The sequence below is a fragment of the Plecotus auritus genome, assembly GCF_963455305.1.
Source record: "Plecotus auritus genome assembly, chromosome: 3".
NCBI lineage: Eukaryota > Metazoa > Chordata > Mammalia > Chiroptera > Vespertilionidae > Plecotus > Plecotus auritus.
Genome location: NC_137772.1, coordinates 93,604,326 through 93,617,279, shown reverse-complemented (window position 1 = coordinate 93,617,279; position 12,954 = coordinate 93,604,326). Strand labels below are relative to the sequence as shown.

General features: G+C 42.2%; 1 protein-coding gene across 7 annotated transcripts in view; it reads left to right on the top strand.

Moving 5' to 3' along the window:
- The window catches only part of RCBTB1 (RCC1 and BTB domain containing protein 1), an 83,616-nt gene that overhangs the window by 50,220 nt on the left and 20,442 nt on the right, over nucleotides 1-12,954 (top strand). For all 7 annotated transcript variants that reach the window (XR_013960214.1, XM_080661923.1, XM_080661919.1 and 4 more), the window contains 2 exons: nucleotides 2,182-2,372; nucleotides 10,504-10,630. Coding sequence is in view for 6 of the 7 variants with exons in the window: in XM_080661923.1 (XP_080518049.1) it covers nucleotides 2,182-2,372; nucleotides 10,504-10,630 (318 nt within the window). In the remaining variant the exon portion in view is untranslated. The remainder of the gene's footprint in view (nucleotides 1-2,181; nucleotides 2,373-10,503; nucleotides 10,631-12,954) is intronic.

Below are 12,954 nucleotides of genomic sequence, written 5' to 3'. Positions count from 1 at the left end.
GTGCTTGAGACACCCTTATGAGACAAGACTTGCAAAATTGCAAAAGCCTCTGTGCTCAGCTTGGATGGGGCAGAGTTTCAGGGCGGAGCAGACAGCCTTGGCTTCCCGTCAGCCCTGCCCTATGAGGCCCCTGGGTCTCAGTGTCCCGTGGTAATCACTGCAAGCACCTCTGAGAGAAACCGCCCTCGAGTTTTGCCCGCTGCCAGACAGTCCAGTTTCTCCCCGATTGAGTCTGGGTTCCCAGTAACTCGCCCAGAACTGGAGTTCAGCGCATTCGGGAGCTTCCGGCTCCCTCCTGCTTTAGAAAGCCAGCTGTGTGCTCAGCCTCTCATCCTCTCTGTGTGCGTGTGCCTCCAGACCTCTGTCTCCGCAGCTCCCCTGAGTCTCAGTGTGTTTTCTCTTTTCCTGACAGTCCAGTTTCTCCCCAAATGAATCTGGGTTCCCAGAAACTCGCCTGGAACTGGAGTTCAGCGCAGTCAGGAGCTTCCGTCTCCCTCCCACTTTAGAAAGCCAGACGCGCACTCAGCCGCCTGTGCACACAGCCGCCCGTCCTCTCCATGCGCTCGTGCGTCTCTGTACCTCAGCCTTTTGCAGCTCCTCTGATTCTCAGTGTGCTTTCCTCTTTCCTTCTAGTTGTAGAATTTCCACTCAGCCAGCTTTCCTGTGGTTCTGGATGGTGTCCGTTTTGTCTTTTAGTTGTAGTTTTGATATTGTTGTGCGAGGCAGCAGTTTAGGTGCTTACCTATGCCGCCATCTTGGTTTTCCTCTAGATGCTTAATGTTTATTCAGACAAATTGTGAGGTTTTACTTGCTAAGTTTTAGAATGTTGACTTCTGATTCTGGGTCCCTGCATAAGAAGCTAACTGAGAAATGTAGTAACTTTGGCTTGATTTCCATTTGGCTTGGTGTGTTCAGAGTTCATGACCCCTAGATCAGTGCTTATCAGCCTAATGAGTGTTGTGAGCTTTGGTAGGGATGAGAGAAAAAGTTGTATTTGAAAGGAAATGGTATATCGAAGACAGTATTTTTTATTTTTGCTACAGTTTAAGCCCCCATAACTGTCAGCACATTTTGTCAGAGTCCACTTTACTTTGGTTTTGTTAGGTCTGATCAAATAATTGAATTGATACCCTCTCCCCTGGGAATTGATCTTTAGGTCACTTCACAATGGACATTGGTAAGGGATTATAAATTTACCAGAGGCCCAGCATGTGAGGAGGTGCCCCGCCTCCCGCCATGTGAGGAGGCTACCCACGGAGGGCTGAGACTCGCGCCTGAGCCACGTAGCGCCGGCTGCCGTGTTGTGTCCGCTGGGGTAGGGGCAGGTGCTCCTGTGTGTTGTGTCTCTGCTCTGGCCTGCCCCCAGCCCCAGCCTCCCCGTGGCCGCTGGGACTGGGGGCGGCACGCAGTCCCCTCCCACCCATCTGCGCATGCTGCTCCTCCTGAGTGGTCATGATGCCCAGCTAATTAGCATATAGCCTAAGTGACCCTTAAGACCAAATGACCGGAACAACCGGTCCACCAGTCGCTATGACACACATTGACCACTGGGGGCAGATGCTCAACCCAGGAGCTCCCCCCTGGTGGTCAGTGCACTCCCCCAGCCAACCTCCCGTGGCTCCTCCCTCCTTGTCCCCCTCCTGTGGCCCCTTCCCCACCCTGTCCGGCCAACCTCCCGCAGACCCTCTCTCTCCCCCGCCAGCCAACCTTCCATGAGTCCTCCTCCTGGCCAGCCAACCTCCCGCAGCCCCTCCCCCTACCTGCCAGCCCCCCCGATAGGCCTCAATCACTGGCCAGGCTGAGGGACCCCACCCGTGCATGAATTTGTGCACTGGGCCTCTAGTAAATTTATAACCCCTTACCACTCTGGCCTCCTGCATTCCTCCTTTGGCGACCCTAATAGGCCTCTAGTCCCTTTTTCCAAGTTTTTCTCAATAGTTATGCATTATTTATCTTAGAAAGAGGTTAGGATGAGAAGTTAAGGGCACTCAGGAGAGGAGAAATACAATACTCTTGTTCTGATCTTTTGGTTTTGTCTACAGGACATGATAGCTAATGTTTCTCAATCTTGAGCTGTTTTTTGAGGTGTTCTAAGCATAAACTTTTTGTTTACTTTGTGTGATTTGTTGTGGGCTTTTGTTGTATATAAATGACACATCCATTTTTCTTAAAAATTTTCAGGGTAGTAGAAATTGCAGCTTGCCACTCTGCCCACACATCTGCTGCCAAGACCCAGGGCGGGCACGTGTACATGTGGGGCCAGTGCCGGGGACAGTCCGTGGTCCTGCCTCACCTCACCCACCTCTCCTGCACCGACGACGTGTTTGCCTGCTTTGCCACTCCCGCTGTCTCCTGGCGCCTCCTGTCTGTAGGTAAGAAAGTTCAGGGCTATTTCCACCCAGGAAAAATAGTCCTACCAGCTGACCGGTTTGCTTGCATATTTCCTGGTTGTGGGCTTTTTTAGGTTCTAGAATGTTTTATTTTCCATTAAATTTAATATCTTTCCCCAAATTAGATTTGCATAATAAAATTTATTAATATGTTATGAAACATTTTATGGATTACTTTCTCCCCTTAAGTGCTTTCATTTTAATTGAGGTGAAATTCATATACATAAAATTAGCCATTTTAATTCAGAGTCATTTAGCACATCACAGTGTTGTGCAACCACCATCAATAACAAGTTCTGAAACAGTTTCATCACCCTAAAAGAAAACCCTGTACCTAGTTAGCAGCCACTCTCTATTCTCCCTTCTCCTCCCAGCCACTGGCCAATTTGGTTTTTGTTTTATGCATTTTTCTATTTTGGATATTTTATAATAGCATAATACGACATGCAACATTTTATGTCTGGCTTCTTTTACTTAATGCTTTTGAGGCTCATTCATGTTATAGCATTTATCAGTACTTCATTCCTTTTTATAGCTGAATAATATTCCATTGGATGTATACACCACGTTTCATTTATTCATTTATTGATGTATAATTGGATCGTTTCCATCTTTTAAATATTGTGAATAATGCTGTTACGAACATTCATGTACAAATATTTGTTTGAGTAACCTATTCCTAAGTGCTTTTATTGTTATACTAGTACTTGATTTATTACATAATTCAATATAATATACAAAAATGAATTTTTAAAAAACTGAAGAACTTGTGGTTTTTTTAAGGTGGTGTTTTAATCTTTCTTTCTCCCTATTTCTTTCAACCAATCTCAAATACTTTTATTTTAGAAGGGCATCAAAACTGTGGTATTTGAAAGGGAAGTGGAATTCAGGGTGTTTTTTTGGTTACATAATCTGTCCATTTTCTGAATACTGTTTCCTTCAAGAGTTCATTATTGGTCGAAAGTATTAAGCTGTCATAAAGCTGAGTAGCTTTAAAATATTTTAATTTTATTTTGTGTTCATTTCTATCTTTTGCCAATGTATTTCTTCTAAGTTATTCTATTGTTAACACGAAGAGAAAATAAATAGGTCATGATGTCTCGTGTTTGAACATTAGCATAGCTCTTGACCACCAAGGGGTTTGAGTTACTCAGCAATTGATATTGAAGGCTAGTCTTTAACATATGTCTTATGGAGCTGTGTCAGACAGCTAGAGCTGTCCCATCATCAGGTGACCAGTTTTTAGGTCACCTGGATACCAGATGGGCTGAGCCCCAAAATGGCGCCAGGCAGGAGTATGTTTAAGAAGAGTTAAGCTGCTGCTCAACTTAAAGCGAAACAAATTGAACATCTTCATATATTTTGTAATAAAGCAAGTTTTACAGTGAATATTGTGGTTAGAAAAATTAAGTTCACCATAAAAATCCTAGAAGAAAGCAAGCAGTAAAATCTTGAACATTTCTTGAAGCAATATTTTTTTCTGATATACAGTATAGCTTCAGGTAAGGGAGACAAAATAAAAATAAACAAATGGGACATCAAAATAAAAAGCTTTTGCACAGCAAAGGAAACCATCAACAAAATGAAAAGACAATATACTGAATGGGAAAACATATTCGCCAATGATATATCTCATAAGCGATTAATACTCAAAATTTATAAAGAACTTACACAACTCAACACCAGGAATACAAACAACCCAATTAAGAAATGGGCAAAGGACCTAAATAAACAATTCTCCAAAGGGGACATACAGATGGCCAGTTGACATATGAAAAAATAATGTTACTAATCATTAGAGAAATGAAAATTAAAATGACAATGAGGTATCACCTTATACCTGCCAGAATGGCTGTCATTTACAAATCAACAAATAAGGACTGGCAAGGATGTGGAGAAAAGGGAACCCTGTTGCACTCTTGGTGAGAATGCAGACTGGTGCAGCCACTATGGCAAACAGTACGGAGTTTCCTCAAAAAATTAAAAATGGAACTGCCTTTTGACCCAGTGACCCCACTTCCAGGAATATGTCCTAAGAATCCTTAAACACCAATCAGGAAACATACATGTTCAAACCCTGTGTTCATGACAGTATTATTTACATTAACTAAGATCTGGAAACAGCCCAAGTGCTCATCAGTTGATAAGTGGATAAAAAATCAGTGATAATTGGTGGAACCAAGATGATGGCATAGATAAATTCCAGTACTTGCTGCCTCTCACAACCACATCAGTATTACAACTAAAACACAGAACAACCATCATTCAGAACTGCCTGAAATCTGGCTAAATGGAAGTGCTACAACTGGAGAATTAAAGAAGACAGCACATTGAAACTGATAGGAGGGGCGGAGTTGTGGAATGGGCTAGTCTGACACCCATGTGTGGCATTTTTTTAATCAGGAGGGATATCTCAATTGTGGAGGCCTCCCATGAAGAGCAACGAGTCCCAGCCTCACACCAGACCCCTCAGTCCAGGGTTCCAGTGCCGGGAAGAGAAATCCCCATAACTTCAGGCTGTAAAGACCAGTGGGGATTTTCTTTTGTGGCTGAGTGACGAGACTGCCGGAGTCCCAGCAGTCTCTTAAAGGGCTGGTGCATGGACTTACTTGGACTAACTCTCTCTCATCTCCAGTGTGGAGGCAGTGGCTTGAGGAATCCAAGGACATATGGGGAAGAACTGGGTTGTCTGGCATCAGGTCTACTCATGAGATTCATTGTTCCTATGTTGAGACAATCCCCAGTCATAGGGCTGATTTGCAGGTGCCCTGAGGCTCCACCAACCTGGCTCACACTTCACTCTGCCCTGGTGATTCCCTGAGACCCCATCCAATTTGCAGCTCCACCCAAGCTGTTAGCAATGACTTATCCTTATGAATGGCCTGTCCTGGCTCAGGCTTTAGACTTTCCAAAAATCTCTCAAACAAGCAGCAGCTGGGGTCAGTGTGCCCCAAACCTATCAATAAGAGGCCCAATCCTGGCACTAGCAGCAGGCTACCTTGCTTCACAGCTTGGCCTCTCCTGGGCACTTCCAAGCCCAGCACAAACACAGCCATCTGCAGATTGCTCTGTAGCTCCTCCTGGGTGGTCCCAGGCAGTGGCTGACTTTGTTCCTCCTGGGAGGCGCCAGAGCCAGTGCATCCAGTGGACAGCTTCAGACCATACCAGATTACAACTCTACACATCCACAAGTGACACATTCAAGAGGCAGACTCAGTGAGCACCAAAGCTCCACTGAAACAAGTCCTACTCCATGGGGTGTCTCCTGCACAGCAGCTCTTCCATTGTAGTTGCAACTGTTCCTCACAGCCAATTGGCCTAGAGGTCATTTCCTCCCTGTAACACCAACAACAGTCAAGGCTCAACTACAACAATACTGTGTACACAGCCCACACAGGGGTGCACTTGGAGTGTCTAACTCAGGTGACTGGGGAAGCTGAACCACTAGGCCCTACAGGACACCTACTACACAAGGACACTCGGCCAATTCCAGGTGACATAGCAGCTCTACCTAATACACAGAAACAAACACAGGAAAGCAGCCAAAATGCGGAGACAAATAAACATGTCACAAATGAAAGAACAGAAGAAATCTCCAGAAAAAGAACTAAATGAAATGGAAGCAAACAAACTGCTAGATGCAGAGTTTAAAACAATGGTTATAAGGATGCTCAAGGGTCTTAATGAGAGTTTCAAGGTGCTTAGAACTTCAGAGACATGACAAAGGGCCAGTCAGAAATGAAGCATACACTTAACTGTAATAAAGAATAATTTACAGGGATTTAACAGTAGAGTAGAAGATGCCAAAAATCAAATCAATGATTTGGAATATGAGGAAGCAAAAAACACCCAATCAGAAGAGCTAAAAGAAAAAAGAATCAAAAAATATGAAGATAGTGTAAGAAGCCTCTCGGACAACTTCAAGGGTACCGACATTTGCATTATGGGGGTGCCAGAAGGAGAACAGAGACAGCAAGTTATTGAAACCCCTATTTGAAGAATTAATGACAGAAAATTTCCCCTACTGGTGAAAGAAACAGACTTACAAGTCCAGGAAGCACAGAGAGGCCCACACCAAGAAATATCATAATTAAAATGTCAAAGATTAAAAACGAAGAGAGAATCTTGCCGAAACTGGTTTGGCTCAGTGGATAGAGCGTCGGCCTGCGGACTGAAGGGTCCCGGGTTCGATTCCGGTCAAGGGCATGTACATTGGTTGCGGGCACATCCCCAGTGGGAGGTGTGCAGGAGGCAGCTGATCGATGTTTCTCTCACATCGATGTTTCTAGCTCTCTATCCCTCTCTCCTCCTCTCTGTAAAATATCAATAAAATATATTTAAAAAAAAAAAAAGAGAGAATCTTAAAAGCAGCAAGAGAAAAGCAGTTAGTTATATACAAGGGAGGGCCCATATGACTGATTTCTCAACAGAAACTTTGGAGGCCAGAAGGGGGTCGCAAGAAATATTCAAAGTGATGAAAAGCAAGGACTTACAACCAAGAATACTCTACCCAGCAAAGCTATCATTTAGAATTGAAGGTCATATAAAGAGCTTCACAGACAAGAAAAAGCTAAAGGAGTTCACCACCACCAAACCAGTAATACATGAAATGTTGAAGGGTATTCCTTTTTTTTTTTCTTTCCTTTTTCAAAAATATATTTCTATTGATTTCAGAGAGGAAGGGAGAAGAAGAGAGAGAGAGAAACATCAATGATGAGAGAGAATCATTGATCAGCTGCCTCTTGCAGGCCCCACACTGGGAATCAAGCCTGCAACCCAAGCATATGCCCTGACCAAGAATTGAACCAGGATCTCCTGGTTCATAGATCGATGCTCAACCACTGAGCCATGCCAGCTGGGCTTGAAGGGTATTCTTTTAGAAGAGGAAGAAGAAATGAAGAAGAAATCTAATGAACAAAATAAATGGTGAAGAAACTAAAGTCAGAGGCGTGGAAACATGGAAGAGACTGACAAATCTCAGAGGAAAGAGGGCTGGAAGAGATTAACCAAAGAACTTAATATGCATATATGCATTACCTAAGGACACAGACTATAGGGTGGTGAAGGCCTGGGGTGGGGCGGGAACCAGGTCGAGTGGGGCAATGGAGGGAGAAATGGGAGACATCTGTAATACTCTCGACAGTAAAGATATTTTAAAAATCGATGGTACATTTACACAATGGAATACTACTCAGCTGTGAAAAAGAAGAAAATCTTACCCTTTGCGACAGCATGGATGAACCTGGAAAGCATTGTGTTAAGTGAAATAAGTTCACTTATGGGCAGAATTGAATGAACGAAATAAACTAACAAAATAGAAACAGACTCATAGATAAGAGAACAGCCTAAAGCTGTCAGAGGGGAGGGGGTTTGTGGGGATGAGTGAAAAAGTTGAAGGGATTAAGCAACAAAGAAACTACAGCCCTGCCCAGTGTGGCTCAGTTGGCTTCGTCCCATGCACTAGGAGGTCTCCAGTTTGGTCAAGGGCACATGCCCAGGTTGTGGGCTCCATCCCCCAGTGGGGGGCATACAGGAGTCAGCCGATCGATGTTGTGCTCTCACATCGATGTTTTTCTCTCTTCCTCTCCCTTCCTCTCTCTCTTAAAAAGAACAACAAAACAACAAAAACTTGTAGATAAGGTCATTGATTACCAGAGGGATAGGGCGTCGGAGGAGGTGGAAGAGGATAAAAGGGGGGTAAATGGTGATGGAAGGGGACTTGACTTGTGGTGGTGAACACAATACAGTATACAGATGATGTATTATAGAATTATACACTTGAAACCTATATAATTTGTTAACCAATGTTACTCTAGTAAATTCAATAAAAAAGCAAAGAAAACGCCAAAACCGGTTTGGCTCAGTGGATAGAGCGTCGGCCTGCGGACTGAAGGGTCCCGGGTTCGATTCCGGTCAAGGGCATGTACCTTGGTTTCGGGCACACCCCCAGTGGGTGGTGTGCAGGAGGCAGCTGATCGATGTTTCTCTCTCATCGATGTTTCTAGCTCTCTATCGCTCTCCCTTCCTCTCTGTAAAATATCAATAAAATATATTAAAAAAAAAAAAAAAAGCAAAGAAAAATTTAGTTCACAGCATGGTACTATTTGGCCATAATCACATATATGTGTCACACCAAAGCACTCTGTCCACATCTTCAGATTCTCATATACTACTTAACCTGGACCTGTTATACAAAGCTTCCTCAGATTTTTGTATTTTGGAATCCTGATCCTGAAAAGGCATTCTTTTTAGAACATCCTAACATTTTTTAATGTTAAGCTTAGAAAAAAATGTGGTCATTGAATATATTACTTTGATGACTTCTTTCCCTCTACCCACTAAGTCTGGAGTGTTTTTTTCCTCTTAATTTATTATCCCAGCTGAGCGATAGGAAGAAAGTCAGTTGGTGAATTCACACCTCAAGAATATTTCTTCTCTGAGAGAAGGTATACTTGTTGCCAGGAATTAAGAGGAAGAAAGGTATATTTCAACCCTGACTACTAGATTCAGAAGTGGAGGCATTGATAAGAAGCTGGTTTTGGGATGGGTGAAGTAGCAATCTAGACTACTGGACTCTTTGTCTATCTTAGTGATTTCCCTTTTTTTTACTCACCGTTGTAGGGTCAAAGAAAACTTGGTTTTTGAGAGAGTGGTGACCTTTCCTCCATAGCTAAGAGAGCTTTGCATTGTGTGTGTGCTAGGTTAAGGTAACGGGGCTCAGGCAAATGGTATTTCCTTGGGAGATTCCAATGATAAAGTCCATGGGTAAGTTCATTTGTTAGGTTTAGCCTAGGTTTTAGGAGTTGTCCCTCCTCTAAGCATTCACTTGGTAACACCAGGCTCCTGAGAGACAGCTCAGTTATTTGATGAAGTCACCATTCTTATCTTGTGGGCAGTCAGAACCTGTCTGTCCATTGTACCTGCATTCAGTGCTGATGAGGGTCCCTGTTAGCCTTCTACTTGTTTTTCTTTGTCCATGCATATAAAACACAAGAAAGTGTTATATGGATTTGTACAAGTGCCTTTACATTTTTTTTTTCTTTTATTTCAGGGGTGAGGGAGCTGGAGAGGGGCGAATGGTGATGAAGGGGGCTGAGGGCTTGGTGATTTTGAAGGGAGGATGGGGTCCGAGGTCTTGGTGATTTTGAAGGGAGGGGGAAGGTTGACAGATTCTCTGCCCCTTTACTTATTTGTTTTAATTTATTTTCGAGAGAGAGGAAGGGGGAGAGAGAGAGAGATAGAAACATCAATGAGAGAGAAACATAGATTGCTGCCTCAAGCACGCCCCCTACTGGGGATCGAGCCTGCAACCCAGGCATGTGCCCTGATCAAGAATTGAACCAGCAACCTTGTGGTGCATGGGTCAACACTCAACCATTGAGCCACTCTGGCTGGGTCAAGTGCCTTTACTTGTTTTTCTTCATAATAATAGATCTACTTGTAATCGTAACAGCAGTTCTTCTCATCAGGCAATGAGATCACGTTTTTGTAAAACTGTTCCCTTTGAGTATGCATTGTTATTAAGTAAATTTGCTCTGTTTTTAGATAGTCTGTAAGGATTATTTTTTGTACATTCTTATGGTTAAGAGCGATGTTTAGATTCCAAATACCAAAGAAAAGGGTTTTCTCTATGTAAGAACATGACTGCTTAGTATTACCACGTAATGGTGAATTTGTTTCTTGGGATTCTTTGATTAGAATATAGCAACCCCTTGAAACTACCCCAAAATAGGGCAAAGGTATTCTTAGTATTCCAGTCAAGGAAAATTGATAAGTTTTTAGCCCCAGAAGAGAGTCACTCAAGTTTTGACCAAGTAGTCATGTAATCATGGACTACCTATAACTTTTTCTTTTTTAAAAAAAAGTATACATTTATGATGACTAATAGTATGTAAGACTAGTATTTGATCTTACCAAATACGTATTTTTTGGTAGTTTATACAATTGGACACTTATTTTCATGTGAAATTGATTTGTCAAGTAAGGCATGATCTCTTTTGAAAAAATCAAATGGAATTATCCCTCGTGTTAATGATTATCTTTTGAAGTCTATTAAATCTTGAGTATGTTTCCTGAGTTTTTTTTGTATTTATAATGTGTTTGTTGCCTTCAGAGCATGAAGATTTTTTAACAGTTGCAGAGTCCCTGAAGAAAGAATTTGACAGTCCAGAAACTGCTGACCTAAAGTTCAGAATTGATGGAAAATATATCCATGTCCATAAAGCTGTTTTGAAAATCAGGTATTTTTGCATGAGCTTGAGATATCAATAACCTTATTTTCTTTTTATAATATCTATTCCCTTGTTATTCCATAAAATGGGAACTAATAAGAAACAGCCTTGGCAATAGAGGGAAATGACACAACTTAATCTTTATGCAGATAGTTTCAATCCACTCATTATTGAAGAGTTTTGCATGCACACGTGTCTTTTTTAAAAAGCATAATGTAGTAGTATAAGTATTTGTCTATATATATTTTTTATAAATATATTTTGATTTTTTTAGAGAGAGAGGAAGGGAGAGGGATAGAGAGATAGAAACATCAATGAGAGAGAAACATCCATCAGCTGCCTCCTGGATTTAGCCCACAACCCGGGCATGTGCCCTGACCTGGAATCGAACTGTTGACATCTTGGTTTATGGACCTATGCTCAACCACTGAGCAACACTGGCCAGGCTGTCTATATTATTTTTAAATGAAGGATCTTGTGAATATTTATTTCCAACAAAAGCCTTATTTACATGGTCAAAACCCCCCATAAAAGATTGTCAAGAAAAGTGTAAATATGCCTCCTTTTGCTCTTAATTAAAAATTTGCCGAAACCGGTTTGGCTCAGTGGATAGAGCGTCGGCCTGGGGACTGAAGGGTCCCGGGTTCAATTCCGGTCAAGGGCATGTACCTTGGCTGCGGGCGCATCCCCAGTGGGAGGTGTGCAGGAGGCAGCTGATCGATGTTTCTCTCTCATCGATGTTTCTAGCTCTCTGTCCCTCTTCCTTCCTCTCTGTAAAAATATCAATAAAATATTTAAAAAAAATTTATTTTTCTCAAGCAGAAAACTCTGGAATGGTGGTCTTCTGGCTCAAGGGACATCTAATTTCCAATTAAGGAAGTGTTGTTTAGCTATATGTCAGGAGTTCTTTGTATAAATGTGAAGGAACTTCGTATTTATTAGTGATTGTTTGGACTGTTGCTCACTAAGGCTGCCTTTACAGAGAAAGGCACAAACAAAGTCAGCCCACTGAGAATTAAACTGGCCACTTACATGTCTTTTTGTAAATTTAGTCAAAAACCTATTTACAAAACAACATGTTAACAGGAATTGAAAAGTCCATATATCATTCATTACTTAAGGGGTAAATATCTGCACCAAAGTATTAACTGAAAGATGAACTGGAAATGTTTGTGTCTGTGAACCTGTGGACAACCAGTCTATTCCTTTCATGTATAGTTTTCTGACCCATTTTATCTATTATTCATTGCTTAGATACCCATTTCTTTTTACTTCTCAGATGAAGTAATTTTTTTAGGTAAATGGCCCTTCTTTTAGTATTCTGAATGGATTTTGAAAGTATTTTGTGTTTATTTATAATGTATCTCATTTTAAAAGGATTTAAAAAGATGGTTTTTTAAACCTATAAAGTATGTCATACTTTAAGAAAATCTATATTCAGAAATCAGTTTCTGAATTTACAGGTAGATTTGTACGTGTTAATACAACACACACACAAAAAAACCCTTAGGTTTTCTTGAAATATGTGACTATAAGTAAATTTGTGTCTCAGTGCACATATTCATGCACATTGAAGGAAAGTAATTAGAAGAAATATTTTAATATCGCTATTCACGTCTTGCTAATGAAAAGAAAATAGGATTCTACCAAGTCTCCTATCTTCTTACTCCAGGATTTCTGTGAGGATCAAATGAGATGAAGCACGGGAAAACACTTCACAAACATTTGGTTAAACTGTAAAATGTTTGCATTGCACCTGGCTATAAAGCAAGTTGTGTTCCTGGGCTGAAGAAACTCCAAGGAGGCTAGTTGCTAGGGAGAGGAAGCCAAGCATTACATGACGTCATTACCTGGCACCCACAGTGACTGTTTCTGGGCTGGGCTAGGCAGTGGGTTGCATTTTGCGCCATGGGGTCTTTGCAGCGTTGGCTTCAGTTTGGTGGGGTGGTGGCAGGGCCTGGGTCCCACTTGGGGGAAGCTGAGTGTTGACGCCAGGTCTATGGTGTCATTTATTTTTAAATGGCCAGTGCACATCACGGCAGCTCCTGCATTGAGCATCTGCCCCCTGGTGGTCAGTGTGCATCATAACTACTGGTCGGACAGATGGACACTTAGCCTTTTACACTGAGTGGCTTGATTATTATGATCTCTGAACACATAATAATCTGGCCACTGTGTGTGTGTGTGTGTGTGTGTGTGTGTGTGTATTACAGGCCCGGTGCATGAATTCATGCATGGGTGGGGTCCAGCCAGCCTGGCCAGGGGGAGGGGACATAGGCGGTTGGCCGGCCTGCCTGCTGGTCAAACTCCTGGTCGAGGGGACAATTTACATA